The 21,682-nt window shown below is 45.0% G+C and overlaps 1 protein-coding gene across 1 annotated transcript; it reads left to right on the top strand.

The window, feature by feature from the left end:
• Positions 1–4,021: 4,021 nt before the first annotated feature.
• On the top strand, positions 4,022–21,355 carry LRP11 (LDL receptor related protein 11). The gene is made up of 7 exons (XM_038177415.2): positions 4,022–4,642; positions 9,211–9,374; positions 11,117–11,258; positions 13,328–13,453; positions 14,203–14,412; positions 19,533–19,634; positions 19,912–21,355. The coding sequence occupies exons 1-7, from the start codon at positions 4,108–4,110 to the stop codon at positions 20,064–20,066; spliced, it is 1,434 nt and encodes a 477-aa protein (XP_038033343.1). The 5' UTR covers positions 4,022–4,107; the 3' UTR covers positions 20,067–21,355.
• The last annotated feature ends 327 nt before the right edge of the window (positions 21,356–21,682 follow it).

Below are 21,682 nucleotides of genomic sequence, written 5' to 3'. Positions count from 1 at the left end.
TTTGGGCACCACAATACAAAAAGGACATGAAAGTATTAGAGAGAGTCCAAAGGAGGGCTACAAAGACGGTGAAGGGTCTGGAAAGAAGACATATAAGGAGCAGCCAAGGTCACCTTGTTCAGCCCCGAGCAGGGCAGGCTGAGGGGAGGCCTTATGGCAGCCTGCAGCTCCCTCAGGAGGGGAGAGAGGGGCAGGCGCTGAGCTCTGGTCTCTGGGGACAGCGACAGGACCCGAGGGAACGGCATGGAGCTGGGACAGGGGAGGGTCAGGCGGGGGGTTAGGGAAAGGCTCTGCACCCAGAGGGGGGTCGGGCACTGGGACAGGCTCCCCAGGGCAGTGGTCACGGCACCGAGCATGACAGAGTTCAAGAAGCATTAGGACAATGCTCTCAGATATATAGCCTGATTTTTGGGTGGTGCTGTGTGGAGCCAGGAGTTGGACTCAATGATCCTGGTGGGTCCCTTCCAGCTCAGGATATCCTATGATTCTATGGTGCTATTCTGTCAGCAATATCAGGATTTTCTTTCTGGGCTTTACTCTGCCCCTTTTTTTACTCCTCACCTCCATGCTTGATTTTGTTGAAACAGTCCTTTAACCCCAGTAGTGCCCATACCTCAACAGTGATGAGAATGATCTTTACGTGACCTCTCCTCCCACAGTGAATTTCACCTTAAAACAGGTAATAAATACAGTTAATAAATTCACTTTACAGAATGGCTTCTCCTTTCTCCCCCTCCCCCCCCCCCCCCCCCCCTTTCTTTACAAGGAAGTGTTTTTTTTATATTAAAAAAAAAAAAAAAAAAAGATCAATTTCAGTACCAGAGCCCTGGTGCTTTTTCGTCAGAGTATGTGTTCCTATACCACGTGGTGCCTGGCTAATGCCGTGCAGTCAATTATGCAGTATCTGGGCAGAGAAGCAAGCACAGCACACAAGAATGTAATGTTAAACAAATCACCTGATGTCTCTTTCTTAGCCTAATCCTTACCACTGCTGCTACTGGGAAAGGTTCTCTAAAATAAGTCTCGAGCCTTTTTTCTTTCTCTGTCTCCTTCCTTGTTTTAGCAAAATACTTGCTTTATGTTAGGTACAATTACAGTCAGGCATACAGAAAAGAGAGGTTTTTGCTAGTGCTACTCCACTTTATCAACTAGTACAGCTCTCACTTTTTGTGCACTGATATTTAACATAGCAGTAAAAGGACAATCAAAATTATAGACACTCACACACACGGCCAGGATTGGGGTGGGTACTTTTCGGTTCTTAAAGAAGGTAAAGAAGATTATTTACCATACCCAGACTAAAATCAGCTTAGCTGTAACTGGACTTGTCTTTTTAACTTGCATCACCATGGGATATACATATAATCAATATGGTATGAAAGATTTTCATGATTACATTAATTTTTCAATTTAGGAGTTTGAAAAATGATTCCTCCTACTGTTTTCATAACACCAGTACTCAGCGTTACATGATTTTGCTTGTGAGGAATGGGAAAGATTAAAAATGACAAAACACAGAAGATGAGTTATATACCTGTAATTCCACTGCTCCCACTGCTAACATTTACCACCCTACCCTCTGTAATTTCTGCTGAACACTTCAGCTCTCACTCACACAGTCAGAAACCTGAACCTCCACACTGCAAAGAAAAGGTTATCACTTCAATTCATTCGTGGGCAAATTGTTCAAATTCAGCTGTCAGTCAGCAGTCCACTCCAGCATCCAAGCAGATTTGTATCTATCGTGGATGTTTACCTGACAGATTCTCACAAGCAAGCTGAAATAGAGAAAATGTGTTTAATGGCAGCATCATGCTGATGACACATTTTCTGCAGATAATATTTGCATTAAGTGTTTATTGTTTATGGTGCATCTGGAAGATATCACATAGAAATGAAGACATATTTTTCTTTTTTTTTTTTGGGCACATATTCCAACAAAAAGGAAACCGCCAGTCCATACAAAAGCAATTCAGATGGGGAAGCCTGGATGAAATTTTGCCTTTTCTTTTTGCACCCTCTCTACTTTCCCCATTTCTTTCTATCCTACTCCATTACCTTTCTGTCCCCTGACTTTTCTTCCTCCCTGTTCTTCTCTTACTTTGGAAAAAATACATCTAAAGGAAGAAAAAGAGAGATGCACTCATATCTTACTCACATAGTTCCAGTGATTTATGAATTCTGAATATGAATCGAGATTAAAACTAATCAACAGATGGTTTGGAAACATGAATATTCATGAATTCTGAAATCCTGTATTACTCTATCAGGTATTGTTCAGATGTAAATAATATACGTGCGGTCTAATCACCACTTTTGGAAAACAAAGCTAGCATTCGCTTTAATTATCCCGTGTTCTTATTATGTGCATGGACAATAAACTGTGGTTCAGATATGTATCCTTTGAAAAGGGAAAAAGAAATAAAACCCAACAAACATCCCCATAAACCTCTAATGCCCTCTGCTTGAAAACCAAACCACCCCAAAATTTCACTTCTGTGGTAGGCAGGAATAAAATACCTTAAGTACTACTAAATACACTAAAAATTAATTTAGATTTGCAACCCCACAGCCTAATGAAAATCTAAGGCACTCACAACAATGAACCAGTATAGAAATATGAAATTAAATGTATTTATTTATTTACACTTAGGCAGACATTAAGGTCTAGAAGCAACCTGGTTTATATAAGTAATAAGCTGCTGCCACCTTCTGAACAAAGCACGGAATAACTATGTCATCTTTCTCACAAGGCAAAAGTAGTGTCAGCCACACATTCTGATCCAAGGAAATTAGGCAACAAAACAAGTTCTGTTGTAACATACCTGCGGAAAACCTGCTGCACTTGCATGTGCTTGTTCAAGGTTCTACTCTGAGGTTGGCCTCAACACTTCTAAGTATAAATTTGAGCGTGTCATCCTTAACCCAGCTACTAGAAGAGTCCACTTGCTCCTTACAGACACCTTCCAACCACGGCTTCCAACCAACATTTCCCTCAGTGCCTTCTGCAAGAAGGGAGCTCTGACCCCTCTGCAGAAGACAACCAGCCACTCCAGAAGTGGCAGCTGGAAACTATCTTTTTGGCACAGCTGGATGTGCTAAGGGTGGTGGCATAAGCCACCCTCTATGCCCTGTAAATAGGTCCCTGCTAATCAGCACCAGCTGTGTGCCAGCTGAGAGCCAGGAGCTTCTGCTCCAACAGAGGAGCCCTTGGGTGAGTATGAGGATGGGACAAGCAATTACAACCTTGCGCATTTGGTTATTTCTGCCAACTACAGGCACCATATTAGTTGTGGGAGCTTTAATTATGCTTTACGCTCTGGCAGCACATGTACTATCGGAGAGTATAAGGACAGAGCAGTCGGCAAACAGTGCCACAGATGGCAAACCGGTGTGTCACAGTCAGTATCTCTGCCGTGAACAGATTAATCACCTCTCCAGAATTTTCCCATGAAAAAATAAGTAAATAAATAAATAAATAAATTATAATATTTTAGCTTGATTTTCAGATGAAATGATTATGTTATCGTTATGTTGTCAGATGCTATGGATTATGTTATCTTGTTGTCTAGCTGCTCCATCCTCCTTCCCTTATAACTTTTGGATGCATTGACCAAGTAAATTAAGTAAATTAGATAGGAAATCAAGGAAAAAAATTTGGTTGGATGTTAGGAAGAACTTCTTTACTGAGAGGGTTGTGAGGCACTGGAACGGGCTGCTCAGGGAAGTGGTGGAGTCCCCATCCCTGGCGGTCTGTGAAAGACGTTTCGATGTAGAGCTGGGCGATATGGTTTGGTGGAGGGCTGTTAGTGTTAGGTCAGGGGTTGGAGTGGGTGATGGTGGAGCTCTCCTCCAACCTAGGCGGTTCTGAATTTCCCGGGCACCCCCTGAGGGCCCTCAGCAGCAGGGTGTTCGGGCGGGCTGGCTGGGGCGGCAGCAGTGGCTGTGCTGTGGGCGGGCCGTGCTCGGAGCCGAGCCGCGCAGCGCGGCCCCTCCCGGCGGAGCTGTTCGTGCCGCCGGGTGCTGAGCGCGGCGGCTCCGCGCCTGCCTGGCAGCCGGGCGGGGCCGGCGGGGGGAGCCGGGCCCTGGTGGGCCGCCGGCGGGGCCATGTCGGCGCTGGTGCTGCTGCTGCTGGCGGCGCTGGGCGGCCGGGCCGTGCTGCCGGGCGGGCGCTGCGCGGCGCCGCTGGCCGAGCTGCGCTCGCAGCTGTCGGGCGTGGAGTCGCTGCTGGAGGAGTTCCGCCGGCAGCTGCAGCAGGACGAGCCGGGCCCGCCGCCGGCCGCCGGCTCGGCGGTGGCCGGGGGCGAGCGCTGCGGCGGCGGCGGCGGCTTCGGCTTCTCCGCCAGGCCCGACTCCATCATCCGCACCAAGGACTCCATCGCGGCCGGCGCCACCTTCCTGCGGGCGCCCGGCGGGGCGGGGGGCTGGCGGCAGTGCCTGGACGCCTGCTGCGCCGAGCCGCGCTGCACGCTGGCCGTGGTGCAGGCGCCGGGGCGGCCAAGGGCAGCGGCAGCAGCAGCAGCAGCAGCGGCAGGAGGAGCGGATCTGGGCTGCTACCTCTTCAACTGCACCCACCGCGGCCGGCCCGTCTGCCGCTTCGCCCCGCACCGCGGCTACAGCACCTACAGCCGGCGGCGCGCCGGTAAGATGGCTCCGGGGGGGGGGGGGGGGGGGGGGGGGGGCGGCCGCCATTTGCTGCCCCGCCGCGGCCGGGGGGGGGGTCCTGGTTCAGGACTCAGCTGCATGGCTGCTGCCGGCCGTATATCCTCACCGCCTGTCTGCAGCGCCTCGAGGCTCTTCATTCGTGAACCACCTGGCAGCACAAGGGGGGGGGGGACTGGGAACAGGGTGTCCGGGCGGCCTCTGCTTTGTGCCCTCGGCAGGGGGGACATCAGCACTGAGCCCCCCCACAGCGCTGCCGAGGTTATGGCAGTGCCTGTGGGGAGCTCCTGGGTGTACAAGGGGGTCACTTTGTAGAAGAGTTTAGGTGTGTAACTATTGCAAAGGGCCTGGGTAGATGAACTAGAAAGTTAGAAGAAGGAATTTATAGAACTGAAGATGAGGGAAGCCTAAAATGCCTCAGAGACCCAAGGTATGACCTCAACATTTACAGCCAGGCGACTGTTAGGTCTGTGGTATTGTTAATGTAGCAACTTCTGGGTAATTCAGTTTTATGACCCTTAATGTGTGCACTTGCAAGATAGAAGGCATAAGACTAGCTTTTAAATCAAAGTCACAGAGAATTAGGCATCTTTGAAAACCTTTGAAAACATCTTTGGATGGCCTTCATCGTTTTGAACTGCCTCAGTTCCATTAAAATCTTAAAATCTGACCCTAGTGTAGAGTGCAGTCAGACACGATAAAGGTCACACTCGTTGAAGTGGTAATCCACCTATTGGAAATCTTGAATTCCAAAGCTTTGCCTTTTTGGCAGCTTTCATGACTATCAGCACGGGGTTAGCAAAGCAATTTATGTTTCTAATCTGCAAATTGCTCTGTGTCCTGATGGGTTTATTTAAAAGTCTGCCTCGTGGGTGAGGGTGGTATCAGGAACAGGAGATTATGACTTCTTAATGCAATTAAGCTGGAGATGAAGCAGAGCCACAAAGGAGAATGAACTTTTATTCAAACATCTGTCAGCTGTGACATAAACCGGGAAAGATAAATCAGATTAGATTATTTTGCCATCTGATGTCATGTTACCTTTGCATTTTTAAATTTTATTGAAAAATTAATCTGGACAACAGTGGGTAATAGGGCAGTGAGGATAGACCCTTTGTCCCTTATGTCACCACATGATCAAATTTGGGAAGTTTAGGAAATAGCTTTGCATTTCAAGATTTTATGATATGAGGGCATCACATTTTACCTGTTCTTTTCTTTCAGAGTACTGTGGTGTTGTGTCTTCTGTTGTTTACTCTTTGATAATCCTACACCAACATCAACCCATAAAGGCGGTGTCCTTGTAATTCCAAAATACTTCTGAGCATTAGTAAACAGTGATCTCTAGGGCATTCTGTTTGTGTTTATGTTCAGGATCTTCAATAAGCCAAAAACAATTGCACATCTAGCTCTAGAAGCAGGTAATGAGGGAGATGTATCCTTCAGATCATGTACATCTCTGTGTACTGGAAAACTCAGTGGAGTGGTGAATTTTTGAAGCTGGCCTTTCCATGGTAAATCAGAGCCCTGATTTTATTTTCTTTTTACACCCAATTTTTGTTGGCTCAACTGTTGATTCACGTAGCACGTTCAGGCAGTTCGTGTAGCTTTAACAGTGGAAACTCATGTGGCTGTACTGAAAGAAGAGGTAAATCCTTTTTTCCTTTGTGCAGCAAATCTAAAATTCCTGACACAGAAAGAGAAAGGCTTTGAATGCCTCACGAGAGATGTGTAACATCCCGTCTGTGATGCGCGCTGCTGGTGAGCAGTGACGATTCAGTGCTAAGGTAAACTGATACCGAAGAAAATGAGGCATCGGTAGTGAAATAACCTTTTATAACAAAGCCCTCATTCAGACAACTAGCTGGTAGCTTCATTTCTGGCGGGCCAAGTCTGTGTGGAGGAGGAAGTAGAACAAATGCAGCCTGTCGTGTTGCCCTCACTTCAGAAAAAGGGGTTGCTTATAAAGTTATAGCCCATTTTGTAGCGAGCAGCCAGCTCCAGCATCTCAGTGTTGTCCTGATGTATCAGTTTCATATTACATATATTCAATCTGAATAAAAGCTAGGAACAGAAGTTAAAAGATGCTTTACGAGCTTGATTTTTCTACTAACCTGGGGCTGACAGCCCTTTATTCCTGTGGCTGTAGATTGCCCCCAGGGATGCTTCCTTTCTTTTTTACACCAACTTCTTAGAAGCGTGCACTGACCATGTGTGGGGCTATTTCACCCTGTGAAGATAATACATCCCCTTGTTCAAAACTTTGCCGTGGAAAAAGTCTTCAGCTCGTGAGGCTGACTCTTCCCATGCCAGATGTCTCTCTCAGGTCATGTTTTTCTTTACAAGAGTAAGAGACAAGTTGATTTGCCATTGATTTACCTTTCTGAAAATGTTCTGGTAGCTTACAAAGACATCGTGCCTTCATCCTGCGTTTTGGCAGGAAGGAACCTGTGCGTTGCCCCAGCACAGCTCCTGCCAGGACAGCTCGGGCTGCTGCAGCATAACGTTAGTCCAGGAGGAGAAAGCATCTTTATTGCTTATGGTCCGGGGGAACTGGGGCTCGCCTCTGCCTTGGAGTTTCTGTAGGGAATTGATCAAGTCGTTTAAAGCAGATGGGTATAGTAAGTAACCACGTAAAGACTGCACATAGTTCCTACCTACCCTGTAAGAGTTGTCCTGGCACCACAGCGATGGTGTTTATTAACAGTATTTTTTTGCACCTAAATGGTGCTTTTTAAACACCCTGGGCTTTGAGAACTCTGTGTACACACACTCGGCAAAGCTTCCTGTGCCAGCTGGATCAGTGGGAACAGTTTCATACTTTCTATTATTAGATGCTTTTTTCAGTTATTTGTACGTTTCCCTACGTGAAGGCGTTTGCGTTGGAATGTGCTGTGTCTGGTTTCATCTGTCTTTCCCTGACGCTTTCATAGGAGTGTCTTAGAGCAAAGCAGCAAAGAGCAGGTCTGTCCTGCAGTCACTGATGGAAACTGTGCCACTGCTCTGTTGGCTTCCGTGCCCTCCGGCAGGCTCTGGAAATGGGATGGGAGTGTATGAAAGGAAGGCTCCCAACACTGGCAGGAAGCACCTCGTACAGCTCTACTCAAACAAAGGGAAGTTACAGGCTCGGGAGATGCTTTTCAGAGCTGCATATCAATGCTCTGTGCACCTACCTTCTTCATTCAGCCTGCTGCATGCCCTGACAGCTGTGTGAAGAAGGAAGGAAGATGTCTCCTGCAAATACTGAGGCACCAAACCTGTATTTTCAGTACATCTCAGTACAGTTTGGAGAAGAAGTGAGCTGTGTGGCATGTTTGCAGGGGGGCAGAAGGAAAGCAGAGATCAAGGAGCAGAAAGCACCCTGCCACTTCAGAGTGCCAGGGATGTGCCATGCCCAGAGAATGAATGATACCTGGGCAGGGAACTACAAAAAGATACGTTCTTGTGGGTAAAGCTGTCAGATGCTCACTTGCAGAACTGGATTTTATCTGTCTCTGTCCACTGCATTTCCTGAATGATGCAGGGCAGATCACTTCTCACAGGTCATTTCACTTGAGGTACCATGCACTTTGTTAGCCTCACCTGAAAAGCTTCTGCTCTGATTGGCAACAGTACTTAATACTCACAACATTATTCAGTAACAACTGTGTTTGGAATAAAAGAAAATGCCACAAATCTTAAACAGTCTGAAAACTAAGCTTTGGGTGTCTTCAATTAGGTACTTAAAATGGTACTTAAAAACTTGGTGCTCATTTCTGATCATTTATATCATGACATTCTTGAGCACAACTTCACCAAGACTTCAGCTTACATTAAATAAGGTTTTCACTCCCATAAGGACAAGAGACTAAGAGTGTGAAGTTAGGCAGAGTGCTGCAAAAGGTGTGCAGGGACTGCCGTATGAATGTATATGTAATTTATATTTACATCAAATTTCCTTAACTCATATTAAAAAAAAACAACACTGATGCTAGCAGTCGTGTTGTATTAGAGAAACATCGATGTACACAGAGAGGTTTCCTGTGCAGTAGGCTTGCAATGTAGCAGTTATTTCCTGGAGACAGCTCTGAATACTGAACAGTTAACTGAGTTAAAACATAGGTAGATATTACTTCATTTAAAACATGCACTATTGAACATGGTGCTTCTGGCATTTTTAAGCCTTCAAACAAACAGAAACAATGTATTCTTATCTCCATTTGTCTTGTAGTTAGTAACACAAGTTCTTTTGCCTAGTGGAAGCTTAACTTTTGAGGAGCTTTTGTTTTTCATCACATGGTGTGAGTTTGGGCAGCAGCAGCAGCATCCCAGCAGCATCTGACAGCACATTCAGTTAACAGCTACAGACATGCTAAAGTGGTTAACTGAATGGTCCCTACCTGAGACTTAAGAATATAGCTACTGAGTGCTGAGTAGTGTTTGTGCTCTTTTCAGGAAGTCGCACGGCTGTGAATCAGTAACTTAACCAAGAAAAATGTGCTTGATATAAATAACCACCCAATTCCCCCTGATAAACAACTGAGCCTCTCTTTTTTTTTTTTATTGAAGAAGAAGAATATGATGAGCCTCCCCTGTGCAAGGCAGGACAGGATGTTGTGCTGCAGTCACCTGTCGACTGGGTGCTTTTGGATGGTAGAGAAAGTTCGGATGACCATGGAATTGTGCAGTATGAATGGACGTTGCTCCAAGGCGACTCAGCTGTTGAAATGAAGGTACTTCGAACTGGAGATATTTAAGACCTGTCTGGATGCCTACCTGGGCAGCCTGCTGTGAGGAACCTGCTTTGGCAGGGGGGTTGGACCCGATGATCTTTCGAGTTCCCTTCCAACCCCTACAGTTCTGTGATTCTGTGACTTAAAATTGACCATCAAAAGAGGGATTCTCCATCATACCCTTCTTTGTGACTGCTATAAGAGCAGCAGAAATGGAAGAGGAAAAATGTCTCAAACCCATAGAGTCTACTGACAGTCTGTTCATAAGGGAACACTGGGGACTCAAACTACAGTCAGCCAACTCTGAATTACTTGAGGTTGCATTGCAATTTGACACTGTTATATCAAAGACCACTGTGAGTCTGTTCATTTAGTATTTTATCAGCTTAAAAATTAAAAGGTCAAAGGAGTACAGGAGTACACAAGGAGTACAGACAGTGTAATACATAGAAATGTCTTGAGTGGTACTTTAAGAGTGGTTGCTAGAAACTGTTAAAGTTCAAATGTTTATTTTTATTCAGATTCACTCGATAAGTTTGAGACCAGTTCTTTATTTAAACCTGCAAAATTCACATTTGTGTTGGTGATTTCTTTATATTTGATAAATGAGAGCAATTCTGACACAGGCTCATGCTTAAATAGATACTTTTTTATTGTGTTCAGATGAGCAGGGATTTCTCCCACAAATATGTACACTGATGGTTTTCCGTGGTAGTTTAATTTTTAGTAGAGTTAATAATTGTGATTAGTTGTACAGTCTGCATTTGCTATCCATAGTGCTTTTGTTGCTATCCTGAAGTTAGTGGATTTCTTGTAATCTATTCTTAATGAACTGTACATGAATCCTTAGCTGCAAGGGAAAATGAGATGGTGTTTATTTAAGATAAAAGGCAGCTGTTGCATTGCACGTACGTATCAAAAATAAACAGAAGGCACAGGAGGGCAGAGACTGCTATAAAGATGTCTTATCGTATTGTAGAGGGAAGCCAGTGGAAATTTTTTTTTTTTTCTATTGTGACTGATTAGCTTAAGGATAATTTGCTTCTCAGATTTCTATCCACATGCTGTAGCTGCAAAGCTCTGGCAGTTGTAGGCAATTGTTGGTCTGGTTTGTTTGTTTGTTTTTTTAATGCTGATTATCTGGGAAGTTACCATCTAGTCTGAGCCAAAGTTTGGAACAAAGGAGGCACACTAAGGGATCCTTAAGGGCAGAAGAGAGAGAAAGAGAAAAACACAGAGGTTGTCAGGAAGAGCAGTGTGTTCTGAAGTCAGCGGTGCTTCTCTGGATGTGCACTGAGAAGAGAGTTGGACTCTGTGGTTCGTGAGTTCTAAATTACGTATTTGCTCTCCCAGTAGCCATGGTGAAGAACAGCAGATAGATGTTTCTGAGATCGTATTTAGTTCTGCAGTACAATAAAGAGTAAAATTCTGAAGTGTCACATTCATCATCAGGAGGTAATCAACAGAATGATTAGGTAACGCTGCATTTGGATAAATGCAAGGGAAGAAGAATACAAAAGGAAAGAAATTTCAGGTTAGGAAAAAATGAATTTATCAGTACATTTAGTAATAAAGCTAGGTCTAGGACTCTACTAACATATTTATTGAAAATTCCAGTTCTCTTAAGAGAAGCACTTAATCTGTATGAAAGGCATCGTGCAGAAATGATCTACCTAGTCCTAGAAATTACGGACAGTTCCTTTATAGCAGTCTGACTTTTTTCTCCTTTTTTCTTCTATCAGGTACCACAACCAGGAACACTGAAGCTGTCTCACTTCCAGGAAGGCACGTATATTTTCCAGCTAACCGTGACAGACACTGCTGGTCAGCGGAGCTCGGATAACGTCTCTGTGACCGTTCTCCCTATGGCTCATTCTGCAGTAGGTGAGAAGCTGAGTGCAGTCGGTGGCCATGTCATGCCCAGGGTACACTGCTCAGAGCAAGGGGCTTGATGGAGAGAGAAGTCTTACTCCCATTTCCATCATATTATCTCTCCCATCTTCATTGTATAACAAAATCTCGTTCAGTTTTGAGTTGCTGTTCCAATTTGAGGAAGCAAATACCACATTTGTTAGAGCAAGAATACCTAAAGTTTTTAAATGTTCATCCCGATGTGGCGAATAAGCAGGCAAGGTTGGAGAAATGAAATACTGCCATATGTATCAGACACCATTATTGTTCATTGTGTAGCCAGGTGGCTCATGGAACAGGACAGAGACTGTGGTACAGGGAAGACCCAAGTAAAAGCAGTAAATAGTATGTATGACTCACAGACTAATAAAATTATTGCCTGCATCTGTAGTCTGCAAGGTTTCTGGTTTTCATGCATTTAAGCCTTTCTGTGTAATGTTTGTTAACCAGTGAAACCTTACGTTACTGTGGCAACCAAAACTGGAATTGACCCATCATTTTTTAACTCTGAGCTTAAGAAACACAGAAAAAGCATAAAAGGTAGGAAGGAAGATAGATGTCTGTGGCTGTCGGTTTTGGGCTCTTTAATGTAATAACTTTTAATTATGCTGTAATTAGCAAGCTGCTAATATAGATCTGCTGTTTTGGCACAAAGTTAAGGGTAAACTGGCATCATTACTGTGCTCAGCAGACCCAGTGAAAACTTGCTCTGCAGCAGTCCAATATCACTACGTGAAAGGTTTGTCCCAGTGGCAATAAATGGACATGATATAAATCCACTTACAAGTCTGTTAATAATAGCTGTGTTCTAGTAATAGGTGGTAGAATTGTATTCATTAGTGTTTAATTCAGCTAAAGCAGCCAGAGAGGTTTGTTTATTTGTTGCTGTGGGCATCTGTGGTATCTCTTGGGTGGAGCATGCAGAGGATTTGCTGCCTTTTTTCTTCTTCTCATTCCCCAAGTATGTTTGCAATTTGAGTGCTACTGCCATGGTCAAACGAGAGCACAGAGCCTTAATGCTTGCAGCACCTGTGCTATTAGTAGGACTGAAGTTAATGAGATATATTTTCAAACTACAGTTTTGGGGGGCTTAATCATACGCTTGTGTTCCTGCCATACTTTCATTAGCGTTGTTCAGCTTTAAAAATTGTTGTTCTGGTGCTTCACAGGGTGACAACCAAAGGCTGTGATTTGCTTATGCAAATTGATTTGCTTTTACAACTGTGCCCAAACAGCGAATTTGATAGTGCTTTACAAGCAGTGAAATACACTGCTGGTGGGAGGAGGAAAGCACGTGTGTAAACACTTGGTAATTACAAGGTCAGAATGGGTTTCAGGAAAGCTTTTAGAATATAATTGCAGTTGTGAAACATCCAGGGATATCCTCCATTTCCAGAGGAATCTCAGTACTGAAGCAGGCAGCAGGCAATTCTCTCTGGTGAAGGTCACTTGTAAGACCTTGTGCTCAGCCCTACTCTGGCAGGATGGATGGGTTGTTCATGCGGATAAATGGCAAGTACTCTTTCAGTATTTTAATTTGGTTACAGAAAACATGACATAAGAGATTCCATGTAGTCCATAGGTGTGTCTGTAAGATAACTTACCGTTAGAAACACGGAATGAGTATGTAGTAGGAATTACATGCTGGAGAAAGGCAGCTCTAACTACAGAGATCTCACGTAAATATTCTACAGGATTGTCCTAGGTCTTCTAACCCTGCAAAGATCTCTTTTCAGCATAGGCTGGTGGAGATTAAAGCACTACAGGGGTGCTGCATGGCCTGTAGGGCTTCCAGGTTGAGTGGTTTTGAAGTAAAGAGGTTTCCAGAAGAGCGATAAGGGTGCAAGGAACAACGATTAGCTGTGTTAGCTTCTCTGTCAATGTAATGACGTAGCTGGGCCTGGCCTTTCTTCAGCTTTGTCCATGTCCTTCTTGTCATAGTGTGGTTTGGCATTTTCCTGGCTGCTGCAGATTTTCATCATTGACTCAGTATTTACTGTTCCTATTTCTTTTTTGGTAATTCGGGAATTGTTTCTCAATAGCCTGTGTCGGGGTTTGCTCTCGCTACCAGTTCATCTGTGATGATGGCTGCTGCATCGACATCACATTTGCTTGCGATGGCGTGAAGCAGTGCCCTGACGGCTCCGACGAGACTTTCTGCCAGAACCGTAAGTGCCCTGTGGGACACCACAGATTGTGACAGTAACTGCAGACTGTGCAGCCAGAGGGAAATGATGCCCCCTCTGTGGCTTCTCCTGCCAACAAGCAGCTTGCTCCCAGCATAGAACCATTCATTGGTATGTGGGAATGTTTCATGTCAGCATTGAGGAGATGCTCACAAATCTATTCATTTTTTTTCAAAGCATATCAAAACTATCAAAAGTCCCTGAATAGCAGATTTTGAGTTACAGATCTCAACATTTACAAGATCAGTTCTTTACCTGCGTAGTGATTCTGGAGACAAGAACTCCTGTCTTGATCTGAAAGGGCAGCTCAGAGGTGCACTTCAAAGTGCAGCTGTGCACCTTACCTGAATCTGAAACGCTGGAAATCTGGATGTGTAGAGCAACCAGCTGATTCACCAGTGCTCTGTTAGTTTTCATTATTCACCCTCAACATGTGCTCACACTCAGCAAAGTGAACAAACATGATCAGAGGGTGAATTGGCATGGTGGCTAACCACTCTCCCATTAACATTTCAATTGCTGGATTGCACTTTAGGTATACTCTAGCTCGGCAGCTGAGCAGTGGGCGATCGGTAGCTTGCAATGTATGTGGAACTCACATTTCATCGAATGTCTGAGCCGGGCAAACTTGGTTAGTCTACCTGAAGGCCCATGCTGCAGGGTTTTCTATCAGAATAATCCCGTTCCTTTCAATCCTATATAAAAACTGATTTTTGTTTCTGTTAACATAGTCAGCCAAGGCCGGAAGACAGTGACTCACGCAGCCTTTGGCACTACCCAGCAAAGAACCCTAGGACTGACTGAAAATACAGATGAAAACTCTGCAGAAAACACCCTGAAAGCCACTGCCAGAAATCAGCCACTCCTTCCGCTGGATGCAGACATGTCTAACCAATCGCTTTCTCAGGGACCAAAGAAACAAAACAGTGGATCTGTGCCAGGTAAGAGCTGAAAAGCATCAGTTTCAATAAATCATCCTGTCTTGAGGAAGACAAGTCTTTCACCTTAAACTGTCTTTTGGTGCCTGGCTAAAAGTAAACTTTTGCAAATGTAAGAAAAATGCAAAAGAAGCCTGCAATAGGTAAGTTACAATTAGTAATTGTCAAGTCTGGTTCGTAGCAGCTGCAAAGAGAAAGTTAACATGTAGAAGCACTAGGAAAAAAATGCAGTCTAAGGAACAAAGCATGCAGTGAGCTAAATAGAAACGGGTTCATCTGTGTAAGTTGATAGATGGGAATCTTTAGATTTGCAGGGTTTTACCTTCAGTAGAACATAATGTGCTGTTCAAATTGACTGAAACCAATTGCATCTCTTCTGGTGCTAATTGCTGGCTTTTTTCTTCCCTGAAGTAGTATCTTGGTTATTATGGGCACTTTTTTCTGAATTGTATATTCAGAGCAGGAGAAGTCTTTCATTGCTATAGAGTAGGCTCAGTCTTTGGTAACAAACAATCCCAAGTCCCTGTCGTATTCTCTGTACTGGCTGCAAGCCTGTTGTGAGTCAGTGTGTAGGGATGTTACAGGCAGCAGTCACCAAACATTGCCTTGGTAGAACTCCAGAAGCTGCAGTGAAATTGGTGTGCCTTTTAAGGCAGCCAAAGGTGGTTCCTGCTGCTGAATTAAAATGACCTGAAATGGCAAATGGCAACTGAATGAAAGCAAAACTGTATTCACAGAGCCTAAAATGAGTGTAAGACCTCCCACTTCTGTTTCTTCAGAGTTCAGACTGATTCTTGCTCCCCAGGATGCAGCTAATTATAAACACAGTTTTGTTTTCTTCTTACAACAAAGCTGTGCTCAGTGCCCTCTGCTATTGACTCTCATAAAGAATACTTCCCTAGTTCACACTTCAGATTCTTGTATTTCAATTGTGGAGACCGCAAAGGGAGCGAAACAATGATCTTCAAGAATTTCACTCCCTTGGTGAATAAATAGAAACTTGCAGCAAAATCTTGTCTCACATGTTTCCCCCTTTTCTGTCAGTGTAAAAGAACTCGGTGCTCCTTATTGGAATGAGTTAAAACTCTGCAGTCTGCCCCAAACCCATTTGGCATCATAGTTCTGAGCAACACCTGATACAGGGCTACCCAAACTAAAGATCAGGTTGCCAAAGGCCATTGCAAACTCCAGTGGAAAGTCAGCCGCTGTGTCTTAAAAGCCATTGGGCTTGTGAATCCAGAAGTAAAACCAGAATTGAGGTCACCAAGCTTGGCCACCTATAATCAATTATAATTGGAAGTGTGTGGAAGAGTGGCTCCTCTGTGTAGTCACTTTCAGTGTTTACCCTCCTGCACAGTGACTTGCTTGCACAGTTTTTGCTCTTAAGGTAGGCTTTTACCCAGCAGGTAAACAGCAAAAGAAAAAAAATATTATGAAACTTTAAAAATATGATGGGGCTTCGGTGATAAGTATAGTACCAGAACCAAAATACCAAAATCTGTTGTTTTAAACAAGCAAGATTTCCAGCTGACCATGTCTGGCTGTAATGTGTTTGACAAGGCTCAGCCAGAATTTAATTTGAGTTGAATGATACGTAAGGATTTACTTGTAGAACAGAAGGAGCCAGTAACACAATAGTTTTAACCAGAAAAGCAACAAACAGTTCAGCAAGTTTTTAAATAGCCTACGGATCAGTTCCAAAGAGGGTGCATGTGGTGGGACATAAGAGGCACTAGGTACCTGGGCCTGAAGGGCAGCTGCCAAAATCTCCATGAGTTTCTGTTCCCTTATGGAGAGATTTAAAATCCATAGAGGTACATTAATGATACACAGAGATCCAAAGAAGTTCAAGTCCTGCCCCACTGGCAGGCATCACAGCCACTAGGGACCTGAGCTGGCAGACATCTAACCCATTCCTAAAAACGCACCCTGATGCAGTGAATTAAGTTTCTGTCCATCACTGTCATCTCAAGGATATCACAGACCAAATTTAATAATTAGGTGCTACAAAAATGTGATGACTTTTACTCTGTGTGCACGTGCACGTGCTTTATCTTGGATAACTGGTCCAGACAGAGGGAGAAGTAGATGGGACTTGCCAGCTCCCTGCTAGGATGATTGACTTGGTTTAGAGCAATGCGAGGAGAAAGAAGAGGACAAAATCCTTTCTTAGAGGTGAGAGCACTCCCCTGGGCATCCTGACTGCTGGTCCTTCCTCCAGTTCCAGTAAGACAATCTAGTAAGGCAGCCACTGTGCTCACACACAGGCTTAGGTTCTCCTGCCTCACTTGGTAGCCTTGCCAGACCCACTGCTGGAAGGAGAATGACTTTGTTAGGGGAGACAGAAACGAGCAGCTCTGAGCAGCGCATCTGGAAGAGTGTTCAGGAGAGCAGGGACTGCTGCGCAAATGCCGAGGGGAGGTAAGCAGCACTGAACAGAAATGACAGCAGCAGCCTCAGAGGTTCAGCCGTTGCAGTGGCTGAAATCCTGTCCCGGGATCTCTGCTTTCCTGAGACAGATGCCAGGCCCTGCGCTGGTACCGAGGCAGATCCTGAGCCTCCAAGTCACGTTGTAAAGGTCTTGGTGGACAGGACAGTCGTATTGCTTGTTAGCTTAGAGCTGACTTTACAAGTATCTAGGCTCCTAATAGACTGTTGTAAATCAGAGTCATAAATGAGCTTTAATGCTTGTAATGTCAAAGGTGAGAAGCTGTCTAGTTAAGATGCATGTTAAGGGATGTGGCTTTGCAGTGCCAGCACAGGTTCCAGCACTCCCTCCACTGGGGGGAGCTCATTTCAGGCCTACATCTCTCTTACTTTGCATTTGCTTCTTTTCCTACATCTGTTTGAATTACAGTGCTGGTTACAACACCAGTAAAGACCCTTCCACCTTTTGTCTGTAAGAATGAGGATACCCAGTAAACGGATCTCTGTGTCGAGGAATACCATGTTTGTCTTTTCTCATTTGTAAAACGAGCTGGGATAGGCTGTGGCATTTGTGCTGTTGGATACAGCCCAAATGTTGGGTACCCCTTTGAAGCAGGGGTACGATACGTCTGTGAGGGTGATACCAAGGGAAATCTATCCCAGAACCCCATATTCTCCTAATAATTATAATAATTGTCTGTTCCCAATTTCCCTGAGCCTGTTTCTTTACTCCAGTAGCCTCTCGAATTTGGCTTTGATTTGATACAGGCTTTTTACGGATTTATGCTTAAATATAAAAATGTGAAAATGTGCACACTGAAGGCACAGGCTGTTGGAAACTTCTACCTGGCCTAACAGGGAATCTGTTAACAGTAAAATAAAATAAAAAAGTAATTGTGGACAGTGGGTGAGCTTTGTTCTGCCTTTGCAATGGGGTTTCTCTACAGCAGCGTGACTCCAAGGGAGCACCAGGTCTGGCTTACAGACCACCCTGGGGGCTCAGTGCATGGAGTCTTTTGTAACAGCCTCAGGATTTGCTTCTGTCCAAGCTAGAAGACGAAATGTTTTCTTCTGTAGCTGGGAGTGGGTGCAGGAGGAGGAACTCAGTGTCAGTAAAGGAGTCCTTTCCCCTTGCAGACATAACAGCAGAGCGAGGTAACCCAGACTGCATCTCCTGCAAAGGCCAGCGCAGCAGCTCTGCCTGCCTGCCTCTGTATGCCCTGGCATCATTTCCAGGGCTGTTTGCCAGCCAAAATGCATACTCTGGCACTGCTGCACTTGTAGATGAATACAACAAAAACACAGTGGCAGCAGAGCACACCGGGGTGAGCGATGGCCTAGTTCCTAAGCACCAGTAGCCATCTGAGTAGCCACAGTGCTGTAGCCAGGTGGCATTCATAAGCAGTCGGAGGGCTTTCACTTCCCGGCACAGCAAACTGGAATGTACAAATCACCGTAACAGCTTTGCATTGCCCTGGCACAGGGTCTGTGCCGCACCAGCTGTTCGGCAGCACTGCTCGGGGATGGGATTACAACGTTTGACTGAGTGCCCAAGCCTTAGTCATGTTCTCACTGTGGAGGCATCCCCAGCAGTAGCTACTACTCAGAGCTGAGATGTAGGGTAACCAGAAAGGGCTATAAATTGCAATTCCTAGGCACAGAATAGAAAATGAAGAGAGAGTCAAAATAAAACCAAGCCCACATAACACGCTTTAGTCTAATATTGTTAAAATTATTACTAGGCAGGCAAGAAGCCCAAATTTATCAAAGTTACATCACCTCAGGGAAAAAATTCTCTTTTCTCCACCTCTCTCGAGTTACCTGACAAAATCTCACAGGCGAGCTTAGTACTCTGAGTCAAAGCAGCACCAGTGGGGTGAACTGATTATCGTGAAGGCATTGGATTTAGCTGTCAGTCTTGCATTAAGTGGTCCCATAGCTATCAGTGCAGGACTCCAGTGTGAGGGCAGGAGGAAGGAGTCCCAGCTGCATTACTCTGCTCTTGTGAAGTAAAACTGCAGTGGTCTGCACTCCCAGGGTGAACACTTCTGGGCAGCAAAGCGTGTGTGCTCTCCTCTTGTGTCGTTACAAACAGTGCTCTGTTGCACCTCCTCTACCACACACAGCTGAAGTGCTTAAGTTACTGTTTTTCAAACATTTTCCCCACATATTTTCATGTCTTCCAAGTACTTAGTTCTGCTTTTGTATGTGTCAGATATTGGGCAAAATTAAGGTAGCTTGAGCAGCCAAACTATGTACCTCCTGCTTTACAAACCATAAGGATGGAGATAACATGACTTGAAATGGCCTCATTTTCAGCTATATGTAACTGCTTCAGTAACGCTTTAGCTCGTATTTAGCTCATATTGGTCTGTACCCTGTTAGGAAAGCTTTAAGAGAGAAATTATATCTTTTTTTTTCAGTGGAAAGTGACCCCACATGGGTTTGGTTGAGATGCACTGTGGTTTGTGATGGAAAAAATGAATTTACATTTTAGTATGAGTTTCACATTATTTAAAAAAAAATAAATAAATTACATGATAAGAATCAGCAGTTCTTAAACTGTTTTTTTTTGTTTTTTTTTGTTTTTTTCTGAATTCAAATGCTTTCATGTTATTTGATTTTAGTATCCTGTGGATAAGACTTCCTGAGTTGCTCAACTGCAATATTCATTTGTCTTGCTTCGTTTTCTGCAGATAACAGTTCCTCAGGGAAAAAAACAGATGATAAAAATGAAAATGGCATAACTGTGCCAAAGAGAGATCAGCTTGGAGGTGGTCACCCAGTCCCAGAAACAGGTGAGACTGACTGCATGAATTCATTTTGAGTTATGTTGGAGTTTTTCAGTCAGGTGACACAGACCCAGACGCTGCTGTCAGGGACTGAGCAGTGTGCTTTCATGTTCTGACCCACTCTCAGCACGTGATCACACAGTTTAATTTATCAGTGTGAGTTTCTCCAAATATTAGCACCCAGCTGATAGAGCAGCTGTGTTTTTAAAGAGAATTTTGAGGTTTTCTCTACTGTTTTCCCACTGCATTAAATAAAGCATAATCTGTCCTAATCTCTCTGCAGGTGCTGTACTGCCTTTGGCCTTAGGCTTGGCCATCACGGCGTTACTGCTGCTTATGGTTGCTTGCAGACTGCGTTTAGTGAGACAGAAGCTTAAAAAAGCTCGACCCATTACATCTGAAGAGTCTGATTACCTCATCAACGGGATGTATCTCTGAAAATCAGATCTAGGTCTGTCCTTTTCTCCCCTTTCTCCTGTGTCCATGTACCTCTGCCTCTAAAAAAGGACCAAAGTCTTTAGTTAAGTTTCAAATGTAGAAGCCTCCAAGGTGAGGAACGCGTTCTCCCCCTTTGAAGAAGAAGTAAAGATGTGGGTGGATGCCCACGGTCAGAAGCTCAGAAGCCTTCAGGCTCCGGCAGACTCTGTAGAAGACGCCACAAGGTGGAGACCCCCCCGGGGCCGTGGGGGTGCCCTCGCCCTCCCCGCAGCAGCCAGGCCCCAGGGCCCTGTGCTGGGGCAGCCAAGGCAGCAGGTCCCCGTGGCACTGCCCAGGGCGTAGAGGGCAGCTCGTCCCTGCCCTGCTGCTCCATGCTGGGTATGGGGATGCGCTCACCTGACACACAGGGAGCGGTTTCATGAAAGAATTTTGTTTTGCTTTGTTAATTAAAAGCAATTGCCATCTAAGCACCAGCTTTTGTAACGAAATTTGGGATTTAAGGAACAGATTGTATTTTTCATTCGTAGTTTAAACCTCTCTGCAGCTAACAGAGCCACGCTCACTAAAGTGAAAACACGAGTAGAGGAGCAGTTTGGACTTGGCAGTGTCCAACAGCTGTTGGGTGCGATCCCGGAGCTGCATCTCCCCGGAGCTCGTGGCTTGTTCAGCCTTCTCCACCCCAGCTCCACACACTCCACTTTGCAAAAGAGCAGCGGGCTGCAGCTCTGCTCTGACACCAGCCCCAGCTTTGCTAGCAGTAGCCAGGTTTGTGGTGTTGGGAGTTCCTTCGGGGTGAAAACCAAAGTTAGTGGTAGCCAAGCAGGCACGGTCAGCGCGACTGCCGCCTCCAGCAGATCGGCTGAACCCTGTCCTTGCTTCCCTGGAGCCTGGGGGCCGTGCTGGTGAACTCCTAGCTCCCTGCTAAGCTTGAAAGCTTCAGCGACGTGTCCCCACCCCAGCAAAATTCTCCTAGAATTAGAGCAAGTAATTGATATGTGTGAGTGAACTTCAGGTGTGTTAACAGTAAATCGTGTACAGTACATGTTATATATACATACGTACAGACACCGTGCCGTCTATCTCGTTTGACTGTCCGAGGATGTTGCATTCATCATGGGTCCCAATAAAAGCAGAGGCAGGTGAGGCATGCATCTTTTTGTATGTCGTCTTTTGTACTTCAGTAACTCCAAGTCTACAAGAACCTTGCCATGGTATACAGATAGCTCTTTGAGTTGCTTGGTCTCGTTTAATTTATGTAAAATAGCTCTAATAAACCTATTTTATTCTTACATCTCCTGCATTGCATTTATCTTCAGCTAACAGATAAATTCTGTGTAACATTCCTCCCAACAGCTAGGAGCATATAAAATAGGCACCACAAAAGGGCCTTAGAAGAAGGTGGGATGTGCACGGTGGGGGAGGTGTAGAGACGTTTTGTTGCAGGAGAACCGAGAAGAAGAGGGCCACAGCTCCCCTCTTCACCCATCACCTGTCTCAAGAGCAGGACTCAAGCTGCGCACCAAGCAGGAGTGAATTGGGTTGGCAGTACTGCTTGCCAGGGCCCTCCTGCCATGCCAGGCGGCTGCAGTGCAGCATTGCCTGAGGCCCAGGAGCCT

Source organism: Anas platyrhynchos, chromosome 3 (genome assembly GCF_047663525.1).
Source record: "Anas platyrhynchos isolate ZD024472 breed Pekin duck chromosome 3, IASCAAS_PekinDuck_T2T, whole genome shotgun sequence".
Taxonomy (NCBI): domain Eukaryota; kingdom Metazoa; phylum Chordata; class Aves; order Anseriformes; family Anatidae; genus Anas; species Anas platyrhynchos.
This window is presented reverse-complemented; position numbering and strand designations above follow the sequence as displayed.

Excerpts from the sequence above, each read along its gene's own strand:
- LRP11 (XM_038177415.2), top strand. The coding sequence starts at position 4,108 with ATGTCGGCGCTGGTGCTGCTGCTGCTGGCGGCGCTGGGCGGCCGGGCC. Across the intron at positions 14,413-19,532 it reads AAACAGTGGATCTGTGCCAG|ATAACAGTTCCTCAGGGAAA; the intron begins GTAAGAGCTGAA and ends CGTTTTCTGCAG. Across the intron at positions 19,635-19,911 it reads TCACCCAGTCCCAGAAACAG|GTGCTGTACTGCCTTTGGCC; the intron begins GTGAGACTGACT and ends ATCTCTCTGCAG.